The 13,842-nt window shown below is 48.2% G+C and overlaps 2 protein-coding genes across 3 annotated transcripts in view; one reads left to right on the top strand and one right to left on the bottom strand.

The window, feature by feature from the left end:
• yrdc (yrdC N(6)-threonylcarbamoyltransferase domain containing) overlaps positions 1 to 289 on the top strand; it is a 4,192-nt gene extending 3,903 nt beyond the window's left edge. The window contains exon 7 of the mRNA XM_080006058.1: positions 1 to 289. This exon is cut by the window's left edge and continues 331 nt beyond it. The gene's annotated coding sequence lies outside the window, so the exon portion shown is untranslated.
• A 2,114-nt stretch (positions 290 to 2,403) lies between these two features.
• Positions 2,404 to 12,679, bottom strand: LOC307233702 (glycoprotein endo-alpha-1,2-mannosidase-like protein; the record flags this gene model as incomplete). Of its 2 annotated transcripts, none has more annotated exons than XM_080005092.1 (4): positions 2,404 to 3,040; positions 4,002 to 4,078; positions 10,577 to 10,713; positions 12,205 to 12,679. In XM_080005092.1, 4 exons carry the CDS (start codon positions 12,677 to 12,679, stop codon positions 2,404 to 2,406), a joined length of 1,326 nt encoding a protein of 441 aa, XP_079861218.1. The 2 variants fall into 2 exon arrangements, with proteins under 2 accessions (XP_079861218.1, XP_079861219.1); XM_080005093.1 differs by having other exon boundaries at positions 10,604 to 10,713.
• Between the last annotated feature and the right edge of the window lie 1,163 nt (positions 12,680 to 13,842).

The raw sequence follows: 13,842 nt of genomic DNA, 5'->3' as shown, positions 1-13,842 counted from the left end.
GAAAGGACCATTTGCATCTTTATTTTCTCTGAACTATTTTTTTCTGTTTCGATGATATTCAAGAGGGGAATCTTTTTATTACTTAAATGTTCAGCGGCTGACTTCAGGAAGTCAGCCGCTCCTCGGGTTGGGAATTAAAATGATATTTATTACAAAGTTTTTCTTTTCTTTTTTAAGAATTACTGAAGGTGCGTGTTGATCATTTAGTTCCCGTCTTCCAGATTTATTCGGGTGAGGTTCGGACAAAATTGTGTCGCCGTTTTAGGGAAATATTCCGGTTCGGGGCAAAATCGACCAAGTTGAATCTTTTAAGGAGCGTTTTCACAGACGTGGTTTGATGTGAAGCTGGACTGAAGTCCTGGACTTGAATGAATCCACAAGTGATGTTGCCTCATTTAAGATGAACTAGTTCCAGACTAGGAAGTCCTGGACTCAGGTACTGAAGGACTAGTCAGCGCCTTCTGTCTGGTCTTGGTGCTGCTCTTAGTCCACATCCACCCGCTCCACCTGGAGGCCACGCCCATTCATCCAGAGCTTTCATTTAAGCTTCACTTCCACCTACATTGGCTCTCATCTTCCTTCAGGAAATCACTTTTGGTTTCAACCGACCCATGCGTACAACTTAAATTATAACTGACAAAATCATGAGTACAAATTGGAAGGCATAGTTTTAGTTCCACAACACTTTTATACACAAAAAAGCTTTATAAATATCAGGCAACTGATTGTCATTACACAAGCATGTTGTACTTTACACTAATCTCTGTCGCAATGTAGCTGAATGTTATTCTCCCTTGTAAGTCGCTTTGGATAAAAGCGTCTGCCAAATGACTAAATGTAAATGTAAATGTACTCAGTGCTGATTCGTCCAGTCAGACGGGTACATTTTGCGGGAATTGCCAATGTAATGTGTAACAAAACATTGTATTGGGTGATGATGGAGTTTTATTTGTGAAGTTGCTTTATCATCGGCCACGCCCCTTTTATCAGCAGCACCTCAACCTGAAAAGCATCCTGGGTTAGAGGACCGCGTGTCAGTTTTTCACCCCCGGTCGTAATTAGAACACCAGTTTCCATTGCTTGTCTTGAGAAGCGTAGCGCTCTGCTGCAGATGTAGCCAAAAGAGTTGATTTGTTGAAGTGCAAAGGTGTCTGTCCAAACAGAATACACATTGTTGACCTGGTGTAACATGCCGTCTTCAAACCTTGTGAATATTGAGAGTCAGTGGTTTTCGGTTGTTTTTCCTGAATCGTTTGCCCCATTGGAATGCATTGAAGCCGGGGAGACGCTGCAGCAGAGCGCTACGTTTCTCACCGGTGGAACGCTCGTGGAGGTTGCGTATGAACAGTTAGAAAGGATGGAAACCAACATTTCACGAGCTGCGCTGACTGGTTTTTACATTTTGAACTTTGGTCTCTTTGGTTTGGAAGAGCTGGAGATGGGACCTTCCCCATCACTCCAAGTATGAGCTCCGCCGTAGACCGTTTAAATTTGAGCAGCTATGTTCAGATCTACGGAGCCATCTGGACTCAGCCAGTTATACATAAATCGACCCTTTTCCAGAAGTTCAGTTATATAAGCCGTGAGTCCACATCACACATCCCGTCTCCCAGATGCCGCGGCGCCTCGTTCTGCTGCACATTTTAATTGAGGAAGGCGGTCGGGAACAATACCACTTCTAAATGTCGCCGCGGTGTTCCTGCCCCGAGCCAAAGTCATCTGATGAGATTTAGTGAGAGCGCGCCTGAGGAAGGCCTACCTTTTATGTGTTTTTGAGAATGACGTCAGTTTGGTGGGTTTCTCCCGTCCAGTCTTTGGACTAAACCCATAGCGGTTGAATTCATCGTTCTTGTGTTTTTGCAGGTTCCTTCAGATTATTGTCAATGTTTGTCGGCTCCAAGTTTGTCTGCAAGAGTCAAATCTTCTCTGAATTAGAATTACACGTCAGCCTATTTGTACAAAGGTTCACAATTGTCACCTTGGCCCTTAATTCAACTTACATTGAACTTCCTCATTTAGTAAAAGCGCCGGTATACTCCAGTGTTTGCGTGTGGGTAAAGTAAATATTCAGCACTTTGCCGACGGTTCACTGACCTCCCCGTTCGCATTTAGTCAAAATAAAAGATGAACTTCGGAAAGCAGAGTTCACGTCTTCCTCCGTGATTTTGAAGCCTGTGTACTCAGAGGAGGTTGTGGGCATGTTCACCGCTGCTTCTTGTTTTCTTTCTAGTATCCTGCCAACTTACCTCCCTGACACGCCCACACACGCTGCGGCGGCCTCATCCCTGACTCATCGCTCCGCCTCAAACCTTCGCTCACTACTTGTTTATCGCTGCTTGTGATGCACCTCGAAGTCGAGCGTCCACGGAAGGGCCCCGGCTCCCGGACCCGTGGTCGTTCATGTCACATCGTCCACTCGTCCTTCTCCTTGTTGAACTGCTCTGCCCAGCGGCGGGTCAGGTCCAGGTAGTGGTCCGGTCCGTGGGGCCGGTAGTCCAGGTAGACGCGGGTCGCCGTCTTCCTGGGCACCGCCCTCTCGATCTGCGTGCCCTCGTGCCACTCGTTGAAGGACGCGATGGCGACCATCTCCGGCCGCACATTGAGCGCCGCCTGCAGGGCCGTCTCGTAGTAGCGCCCGTTGACGCGGTTGCGTGTGTTGTGGTTGTTCCACGGCCGGATGCTGGTGTCGATGTAGCCGGGCCCCACGCCGGGGACGAAGAGCAGGCTGTTGCCGTCGCAGAAGGCCTTGATGCTCTTCCAGTTCTGGTGGGAGGCGCCGAAGGAGAAGCCGTTGGAGGCGAAGAAGGTGTACATGCCGTCGAAGCCGGCGGAGAGGATGTCCAGCTTGTGGCGCTCCTCCACGATCAGCGCGATGAAGACGGCGTCGTAGGCCGAGCCCCGCAGGCTGTGGGAGCCGGCGGGCGTCAGCAGCTCCGCCCAGGCCTCCGGGGGCGTCAGGTAGGAGTCGTAGACGTAGAACACGGGGAGGCTCTTCCCCGTGCTGGTGGAGAACTTGTAGAAAGCTCCGTGGTCGCCGTACCTTCAGACGCACACAAGAGCGTTGAGGAAACAGCGAGTTGTCATCAGTTACAACGTAGTGGAAAGCCGCTTTCAAGTAAAAGTACAGATCTCTTAATTAAAAAACGACTGGTAAAATTGGAAGTCACTCATTAGATACTACTTGAGTAAAAGTGTAAAGTAGTTCATATTAAAGGTACTAAAGTATCAAAGGTAAAAGTAAAGTAGACTTTGTTTTTACTGTGAGCTTTTTTTCTTTTTTTGCATTCTGGTTGCCAGTTGCACTTCGTTGGGTGAGATGCATCTTTCGCTCTGACATCACTCTGAACATTTGTTGTAAATATGGCCACGCCCGCTCGGGCCGGGCCGGGCAGCATCACGGCTGGAGGAGGCCGGCGCTGTGGGCGTGGCTCTCCCACACGCCGCTCGGGTTGTCTCTCTGGGACACGCCCGTGCTTGTTCAGCAGCGACGCCGCAAAACCTGAACTGGACCCGGGCGGGGTTGCCAGGTCCTCATGACAAAGCCAGCCATCCCCCAACCATTAAACAACCCGCTTCAGCACTTAAAATGTATCCCAATGAGGGGGGAAAACCGCAGACATGGCAACTCTGAACAGGGCTCCAGAGTGTTTGACACTCGCTGCTGATCTGAGCTCTGACTGGAACATGAACCTGCTGAGAACTTGCTTCACAAACTATTTCCCTGTTTTCCTCTCGTTTTATTTATTATTGAGTAGCCAAGGTGTTGGGGGAAATGTATGGGAGTGAAAATCGACTTTTTTGGGGGCTAAATGTAGCTCGGCAAAAGTAAAAGTCGACAGAATTATAATAACTTAAGTATGGTACAGATGCTCCCAAAAATTACTTCAGTACTTAAGTATTTTTACTCTGTTACTTTACACCACTGCAACTCGGACGGTGTCAGTGCCTCGGGAACGGGGGGAACCAGGGGCCCTGGGCCCGCGCGGCGTGAGCCTCGTTACCTGTCAATGATGTACTTGACGTTGTCGTGGACGCTCCGGTCGCTTCGCCCTCGGTACGGCTGGATGTGGAACGCAACCTGAGGAGAAAGACGGACGGTGTTGGACTCCACCATCAAGCCGCAGCCGCCGACCGGAGACATCCATGCCGACGCAGCCCTTTCAACCGGCCGCCTGGAAGCCGTCCACCCGTTTAGCAATTTCCTTCCGAGGCGGCGACGGGCTGCGTGCTAACTCTGTTAGCATCGATGCATGGCTGCGGAGGGGATCGGCTAGCCTAGCTCCTGGGAAATTAGGGGAAAACACCTTCCAGCGTCTGACGCTGAGCGTTTCAAGCCAAACGTCTTGTGTCGTCATGACCAGTTAAAATAACCTCATAAAACTTTGATTGTGAACAAAGGAGTCTCCTCTTTAAACTGTAGGTGACGTAGACTCGTGCTGTGGTACCTGATCCCGGTGTTTTACTGCACATGTTGACGCTCTAGTCGGCTGAAGGTGACCTCAGTGAGCGTCTGGAACTCTGGGAGCGTTGTGGTTGGCCAGCTGACAGGAGCCAGTGTGATGATTTAGCTTTTTTAACTAATTGAGGTCTGGGGGGGGGGGGGGGGGTACAGTCTTTATATCACAGTCAGATCTAATTACAGCTCAAGCCCCCAACACACACACACACCCCAACACACACACAAATACCCCAACACACACATACACACACACACACCCCAACACACACACACACACACCACACACACAAATACCCCAACACACACATACACACACACACACACACCAACACACACACACACACCACACACACAAATACCCCAACACACACATACACACCCCAACACACACACACACACCACACACACAAATACCCCAACACACACATACACACCCACACACCCCAACACACACACACACACCACATACACACACACGCACACACACAACACACATACACACAACACACACATACACACACCCCATCACACACCACACACACACCACACATACACACACACAAAACACACACGCACACACACACACACCCCCAACACACATACACCACATACACATACACAAACACAACACACACACAAACACAACACACACACCACACACACACACACGCACACACAACACACACGTACACAACACACACATACACACACAAACACCCCAACACATACACATACACACACGCAAACACCCCAACACACACACACACACACACACCCCCAACACACACACACACCAACACACACACAGTTGAATTCCCCCTCATTAGCGATGCTAATGGCGTGTGGCTATATATTCTATGCAGTAATGTAATTACTTTTCCTTATGGGATGTTTGAACTTTCACAAAGTGAAACAGTCATGTCAGCAATGAGTGAAGCACAGTCGACCACTGGAGAAGCCCCAACACACACACTGCTGCTGAGCGCTGTGAAGCCGGCCTCGCACCGGACGCTCCGTGGCAGAGCCCGGCTCTCCATCCACGTGAATGGACGAACACTTTGTTCTTGTCGATTCGGTGTAAAGGCGAGAAACTGGAGGACCCACCACTGCGGCCTGTCTGTCTGTCCATCTATCTGTCTATCTGTCTCTCCATCCATCCACGCCCCCAGTACAGTACAGTGACTCCGCCCTTCCCTGGAGACCCGCCGCTGTGTTTTTCTTCCGTTTTGCGAAGCCCAGGTGGAGCCACGTGCTTGGAAAGTGCTCCAGCTGAATATTTCAGAGGCCGGACGAGAGGCTTACATGACCGTAAATAATACATGATCCCAGTGAACGGCTGTTGTTTTGCGCCCACGGCCAGGCCCCCGGGGGACACATTGTGCAAAACCTGGATGTAAAAAAATGGCGTTTGGCGAGGTGGCGCCACAAGGCGCGTCAGAGCACTTAGCATCCGGCTGGAGCTTAACGCTGCGGCAGCTCCTCATCCATATGTCATCACTGATCAGAGGCTTTTGTCCAGAAGGACTCACATGAGGCTGGACACAATGAAAGCAGAAAACCACCTTTGGAGCAACATCCAACTTCAAGCATGATCTCCTGCTTTCAATTCAACCAGGTACTAGATGCAGGAAGGGATCCCAATAAAATGGTCTTGTAGTATTTGGGGTTTTTTTGTATGTTAGTTCAATATGATCAGTACTCATGAGTACTTAGAGTTCCATGTTTATTATGTCAAAATAACGACTTAAAGTCACGTCAACATCAACAACTCTTGTGTTGTTGGTGCATTGTCAATACAACAAGTTAAAGCTGCTCGACCTCAGCAGAAACAAGAACAGTCACCGCTGAGGCAGGATCAGGTCTTCAGGTGTTCCAGGAAGAGCGGCGTCTTCAGGTGTTCCCAGAAGAGCGGCGTCTTCAGGTGTCTTTGGAACCAGGGGGATTTGTCTCAAAATGAAACGTATTTTATTTTAACATTAATTTTATTTCCACTTAACTGCTTTATTTGTATTTCTATCGCTATGTCTTTTTTTTGCCTAATTGTATGCCTGGAATTTTCAACGGAAATTGCAAACAACAAACTTTCTAGGTTTATGTACATCGCAGATTTTTTAGGAAGATTTTTATTCAGGTTTATTGTGTACTGCCATTTTAATTTAGCTATTTTTTATGCTGTTGCCTCATAATTATTATTACTGGTGCATTTTTTCAAATGTGAGACTTTCAGACAGGTTTGAATGGCACATTTTAACTAAATGTGAGGACAACCTGACAGAAATACAAAGCACCAAACGTGAACGTAGGCAGTGGAGCTTCAGGGGGATCAGTCGAGTCGAGGTTTCTTCTGTGTGTGATCCGGTCATGTTACACGTGTTGCGTCTCCAAACTGCACCAAATTGGACACTGCGCGTCCTTGGGTCCACAGCGATAGACGCAGCAAGTGTGAAGTAGATCGGATGAACGTTGTGGAGATAATCGAGGGACAGACAGACAGACAGACAGACAGTTTCCTCCCTTTATTTTGTTTAGATTAGTATTATTATTGCTGCTTTGACACTTTCCCTCCGGGGATGAATCAAGTACCCATCCATCTACACATGACGCTGAGCTTTAAAACCGTGATGCAGCCGTACAAATGGTGCACAAATCACTGCTCTTAAGAAGAACGATAACGAGGCCTTTTGTGCAAAACGTGAATCATAAGTTGCAGGTGTGGAGGCCCCGGTGCTGCAGGGGCCACAGCTGTGAGTGAACCACTGCTCCTCACTGTCCTTATGGTCGTGATTATCACCATCGTCCATACGCTGCTCCACTCACACCCTCATCTCTCAGGGCTCAGAGGGCGGCTGTGAACACACACACACACACACACACACACATGCAGACACACACAGGCGTAGACACACACACACACGTGCAGACACACACACACACACATGCGGACACACGCATACACACACACGCGTATACACACACATACACACACACGTGCAGACACACACACGCACACACACACACACACGTGCAGACACACACACGCACACACACACACACACGTGCAGACACACGCATATACACACAGACACATGCAGACACGCATATACACACACACACACACACACACGTGCAGACACACACACGCACACACACAGACACATGCAGACACACGCATATACACACACACACACACGTGCAGACACGCATACACACACACACACACGTGCAGACACACGCATACACATACACACACACACACACGTGCATACACACACATGCAGACACAAGCACGCGTAGACACATGCATACACACCGACACACACACACACACACAGATATACACACACACATGCACACACACACGCACGCATCCACACACAGGAAATGTTGTGTATTTCTTTTGGTCTCTGTGTATTATCAGCCTGCAGCTGTATATTATATCTTTTCCATCTGATAGAATCTGTATCTAAACCACGTCATGTAATGTAACACACACACATACACAGTAAGTACACATCTGATGATGTATGGATTTAATAACTACAGTATCTGTGATGTGTGATCTTCACCTCTGTGGTGTGGAGGTATATGGTCACAGTTTCTATATGTTCTATATACTATGTATACTATATCTTGTTTTGTTGCTATCATCACACACACACACACCGTGCAGCTTTATGTTCTGTTTACTGGACCGTGTTCTGTCCCTCGGGCCCCTAATCTCCAGGAAAACACTCCCATGGGACCCACGACCCACGATGCACCGGCTGTTTATGTTTGAGAGGAAACTCTTCATTTCTTATTCATGTTGTATGGGTTGATCATCAGCTTCTGTTTGCTTCTCTTCTCGTATTTCAATGAAATGACGTTGACACTGTGCTGATCCTGTAAACACTGACTGATGCACTGGATCCTGACCACACAGCTCCACCTGCACCTCACCCTCTGTCTGTCTGTCTATCTGTCTGTCTGTCTGTCTGTCTGTGTGCGTGTGTGTTGCAGTATGAGCTGGGCTGGTATGAAAGGAGTGTTATCCAACTGGTTTGAGCTGAGGGTGGATGTGGGTGGAGCTGATTTTAAACTCAAACCTGAAGTTCCTGCAGAGCCCGATTTACCCTCCTGTTAAATACAGTGTGTGTGTATATATATATATATACACACACACACATCTAGTTACTACCGCTTCATATCGGTATGACACCACAGCAGCGTTGGATGGTTCTGATTCAGTGGAACGTTCACGGTAATCTACGAAACATTTCTTTTTGATCATTGATTGCTCAAGCAGAACTAAACATCACACTTTACACTTTAACTTTACACAAAATCTATTAAAAAAAAGTCATTTCATTGCAACAAAACATTGTAAAACATGAAGCTGTGAAGTAACCGATGCCGTCACTTCCTGTGAACACGTGGAAGTTTTCATCGTCCAACAGAAATCTTTCAAAAATGGAGGAAGCACGAGGCGTCACCACGACTCTTGGTTCAGGAGCCATGGATGCCCTGCGACCGACGTGACGGCGGAAGAAGCTGTGAATTATTATGGGATAGAGAGTGGAGAGTGTGATGTCGACGGTGGAAGTCTTTTGGCGGGATACACCACAAGACTTTCCAAAGACACACCGACTGTTTTCCATCCCAGTAGGGCTCAGACTATAGGATTCAGGGTTAAGTTCAGGGTTAGGTTTAGGGTCAGGGTTAGTGGGTTAGGTTCTCTCTCTCTCTCTCTCTCTTTCTTCCACCCTCTCTCTACCCCCCATCTCTCTCTCTGTCTCTGTCTCTCTCTCTCTGTCTCTGTCTCTCTCTCTCTGTCTCTGTCTCTCTCTCTCTGTCTCTCTCTCTCAGGAGGTAAACTGTACAAAGGAGGAAGTCTGGGCTACAGAGGGAACAGTCCTTATAGTGAACAGCAGTCTCAAAGCTGGCGTAGACGTCATTAGATCCCTGTGAAGCTAGTTCCCTCTGAACAGAGGTGTCTGTATCTTACTGAGCTGGGTTTTCATGTGGTTTGTCTCTGTTTTTGTTGTTTTTTGGTTCCTTCCTAATCAAGTTTCTGCTGCTGTGACATGACTTGCTGTAAATAAAGGAACCTTAAAAGTCAAAAGTCTCTCTCGCTCTCTCTTTTGTTGTTTATTGGTTTCTTCATGGCCAAGCTTCTGCTGTTGTGACATGACTGACTGAAACTGTAAATAAAGGAACCTTAAAAGTTAAAAAAAAAAGTCTCTCTCTCTCTCTATCCCCCCCCCTCTCCCTCCCTTTCTCTCTCAGCATCTGTGCAGCGTAACACAAGGGAGCAGATACTGAATCTCTCTCCTCTCTTGCTTTCCATTTTCCGACCTAATTGGCATTTGATCTACTGTAAGTAACCCACCCAACCCCCATCCCCTCCACCTACGCAGCCTTCCCAGCGGCTTCTTCTTTTTCTTGTTTTCTTGTTTTTGTTTCAATGCCGGAGATGTCACCAGCAGAACCGTGGGGGTCCCGGCCTCATGCCCCCGGAGGACGGAGACCAGCACCAGACCACGTTCCGGTTCCGCTTCCAGGCCAGCGGCTCTGGATGGAAGCCTCCGGTGACGGAGCGCGACGCTGGGGGCCTCCGGGCGCGGAGTGTGAGTACTGTGTTCCTGTGCTTCAGTACATTTACTAGTATCGCGCTTGAAAATTTAATGAAAAATAGTATCCTGACCTTTAACTGTGGTCATGTTACACACATACACACACACACACACACACTTACACATTACACACACACACACATACACACTAAGACTCTCTCTCTCTCTCTCTCTCTCTCACACACACTTATAGCGTCTTCTATTGTGCATTTTGAACGAATTGAATCAAGAACACCTCTGAAACACCGTCAGATCCATGAAGGTTTGTATATCATTTCATAGTAAGAAACCTTCTTTACACCACCAGTGTGTGTGTGTCTGTGTGTGTGTGTGTACGTGTGTGTGTGTGTGTGTGTGTGTGTGTGTGTGTGTGTGTGTGTGTGTGTGTGTGTGTGTGTGTGTGTGTGTGTGTACGTGTGTGTGTGTGTGTGTGTGTGGGTGTGTGTGTGTGTGTGTGTGTGTGTGTGTGTGTGTGTGTGTGTGTGTGCGAAGTGTACGTGTGTACGACTTCCTGTGGAACCTCCACCCTCACCTTCAGGTTGTGTCTGTAGGCGGCGTCCAGCACGGCCGGTACCAGGTCCTCAGTGGGTTCCCCGTTGTCGTCAGCCAGGCCTGGAGGGTACCAGGAGAGCACCAGGACCCCTACACACACACACACACACACACAGTTTAACCTCTTAATACATCAGTTCCTGGGTGTGTTTCTTGTTCCCCCTGGGATGGGTTTTCGGTGTCGGGGGCGTGTAAAGACTCTCAGCCCCTGTTGGAAAATGAACATTACGACGTTTTGAAAGTGTGGAAGCGTGAAGATCGGAGATGTTTCCAAATATCTTCGGATGCTTCATTTGCAGGGACAGCGTCAGTAGGAGCTGGGCAAACATCCCATAAATATCATTGTTCTGCGTGGCTCACTGGGTACTTCACTGGGTTACTCCAGAGCCATTGACTGGAAACCTTCAGCTTGACACAACCAGGTGAACACACCCGGACGTTTCTGCTTTTCCACCATCGGAGAAGGGATTGATCTGCACCCAGGCGGCTTGTGGCTTCCCTCTTCTCCGTCTGTCTATCTGTCTATCTATCTGTCTGTCTATCTGTCTACCTGTCTATCTCTCTGTCTGTCTATCTATCTATGTCTATCTATCTATCTGTCTATGTCTATCTGTCTATCTGTCTATCTATCCGTCTGTCTGTCTGTCTGTCTGTCTATCTATCTATCTATCTATCTATCTGTCTATCTATCTATCTATCTGTCTACCTATCTATGTGTCTATCCGTCTGTCTGTCTGTCTATCTATCTATCTGTCTGTCTGTCTGTCTGTCTGTCTGTCTATCTATCTATCTATCTATCTATCTATCTATCTATCTATCTGTCTATCTATCCGTCTGTCTGTCTGTCTGTCTGTCTGTCTGTCTGTCTGTCTATCTGTCTATCTGTCTATCTGTCTATCTATCTGTCTGTCTATCTATCTATCTATCTATCTATCTATCTATCTATCTGTCTATCTATCTGTCTATCTATCTATCTATCTATCTATCTATCTATCTATCTATCTATCTGTCTATCTATCTGTCTATCTATCTGTCTATCTATCTATCTATCTATCTATCTGTCTGTCTATCTGTCTATCTGTCTATCTATCTATCTATCTATCTGTCTATCTGTCTATCTATCTGTCTATCTATCTATCTATCTATCTATCTATCTATCTATCTATCTATCTGTCTATCTATCTATCTATCTATCTATCTGTCTATCTGTCTATCTATCTATCTATCTGTCTATCTATCTGTCTATCTGTCTATCTATCTATCTATCTGTCTATCTGTCTATCTGTCTATCTGTCTATCTATCTATCTATCTGTCTATCTGTCTGTCTGTCTATCTGTCTATCTATCTATCTATCTGTCTATCTGTCTATCTGTCTGTCCGTCCGGATTCTCCCTCCGGGTGGAGCTGTCCACTCGGTGTGGTGCTGAAGTTGAAACCCGCGGTGCCTCCACTTTTGTTGCCCAAGTTTTCCATTCATAAAATACATCAACTTATATAAATATATTATTATATATAAGTATTATTCTACTTAAATATAATTTAGTAATTATTAAATGCACTTATTGATCTCAATTGTGTACCTGCTGCTGCGGCTCCGATCTGCTCCATGTGGGACTCCAGCACCGCCGGGTCCCTGGAGCTGTACGGCTCCAGCTCAGGGTAGAAGCTGGAGCCGATGTCCTCCGGCGGCAGGTGCCTGCCTCTCGGGTAACTGGCGGCGATCTTGGGGTCCCAGTGCGGGACCAGGGCGTGATCCCAGTGCACGTACCTCCCATCCAAATGCAGGGTCCCGTACCACACATAATAAAATATATGAACGTCATAAAACACGGTTCCCTCTTCGGGGGCAGCCTCGGTGCTGCTGCCGCCGCCGTGCGGAGCGTCCCGGGCGGCGGGGCGCCGCTCCGTTCTGCCCGCGGTGCGGAGCTCCGGGTCCGGGGCCGGGTTGGAAGAGCCGGCGCTGGCTTTCAGAGTTCTCCAACCCATCGTTGTTCCGAAGACGAAGACGGCGAAGAGGAGGAGACGCACGCACACCTTCTTTCGGAGCCGCGCCATCTGGCACCGAGACGCAGGGACCGGGGCTGTGGATCAGTTGTCCCCGGCTCAACCCAGCACCTCCCGGCTCCAGGACCTCCAGGACCCAGCGGGAGGGCGTACCTGGCGCCCAGCACGCCGCGTTCTGCGCAGCTCCACGGCGTGGGGCACACGGTGGAAGTCCAGATCCCAGGAGAACCGACGCACTTCGGAAGCAGCTTCCCAAAATGTGAGATCCGGTGCAGGACGTGGCTGAGCTCCGGGCTCCCCGAGTCTCCTGCAGCCCTGCTCCGGGGTCCCAGGGGGATGAAGGTCCCTTTGTCCGAAACGTCAAAAACCCTCCGGTGGTGCCGGTGTTTGGGATTTACCGGCTCCGAGGGTCAGTGACGGGACACTGTGGAGGACCCCGGGACCAAGGTGCCCCTCCCTCCCTCCTTCCCTCCCTCCTTCCCTCCCTCCCTCCTTCCCTTCCTCCCTCTCTCCCTCCCTCCTTCCCTTCCTCCCTCCCTCCTTCCCTTCCTCCCTCTCTCCCTCCCTCCTTCCCTTCCTCCCTCCCTCCTTCCCTTCCTCCCTCTCTCCCTCCCTCTTTCCCTTCCTCCCTCCCTCATTCCCCTTTTCCTTTCCTTCTTCCCTCACCCCTTCCCTCCCTCCTTCCCTCCTCCTCCCCTCCCTCACCCCCTCCCCCCCTCCTGGGGTCTGGTCTTGGGTGACGTTGCTCCAGATGTTGTGTGAGAGCTGGGGGGTCACACTTTGGTTAAAAGGCTGAAAGGTTGTTTATGTCCCACAGAGATGCACGTGGACCCCCAAAAAAACAGGCTTTTCACCTTTTACACTGAGTTTCCTCCCACGTGAATCAGTGGAGGAATGTACAATCATTATTTGACGTTTAAACAAAGAGCTTGACCCTCCCATTAATATAACTGGTTATATTGGTTATTTCAGTTATAACTGGTTATATTGGTTATTTCAGTTATAACTGGTTATATTGGTTATTTCAGTTATAACTGGTTATATTGGTTATTTCAGTTATAACTGGTTATATTGGTTATTTCAGTTATAACTGGTTATATTGGTTATTTCAGTTATAACTGGTTATATTGGTTATTTCAGTTATAACTGGTTATATTGGTTATTTCAGTTATAACTGGTTATATTGGTTATTTCAGTTATAACTGGTTATATTG

This window comes from Zeus faber, assembly GCF_960531495.2.
Source record: "Zeus faber genome assembly, chromosome: 8".
NCBI classification, from domain to species: domain Eukaryota; kingdom Metazoa; phylum Chordata; class Actinopteri; order Zeiformes; family Zeidae; genus Zeus; species Zeus faber.
The sequence above is the reverse complement of the archived record's forward strand: the minus strand, read 5'-3'. Positions and strand labels throughout refer to the sequence as shown.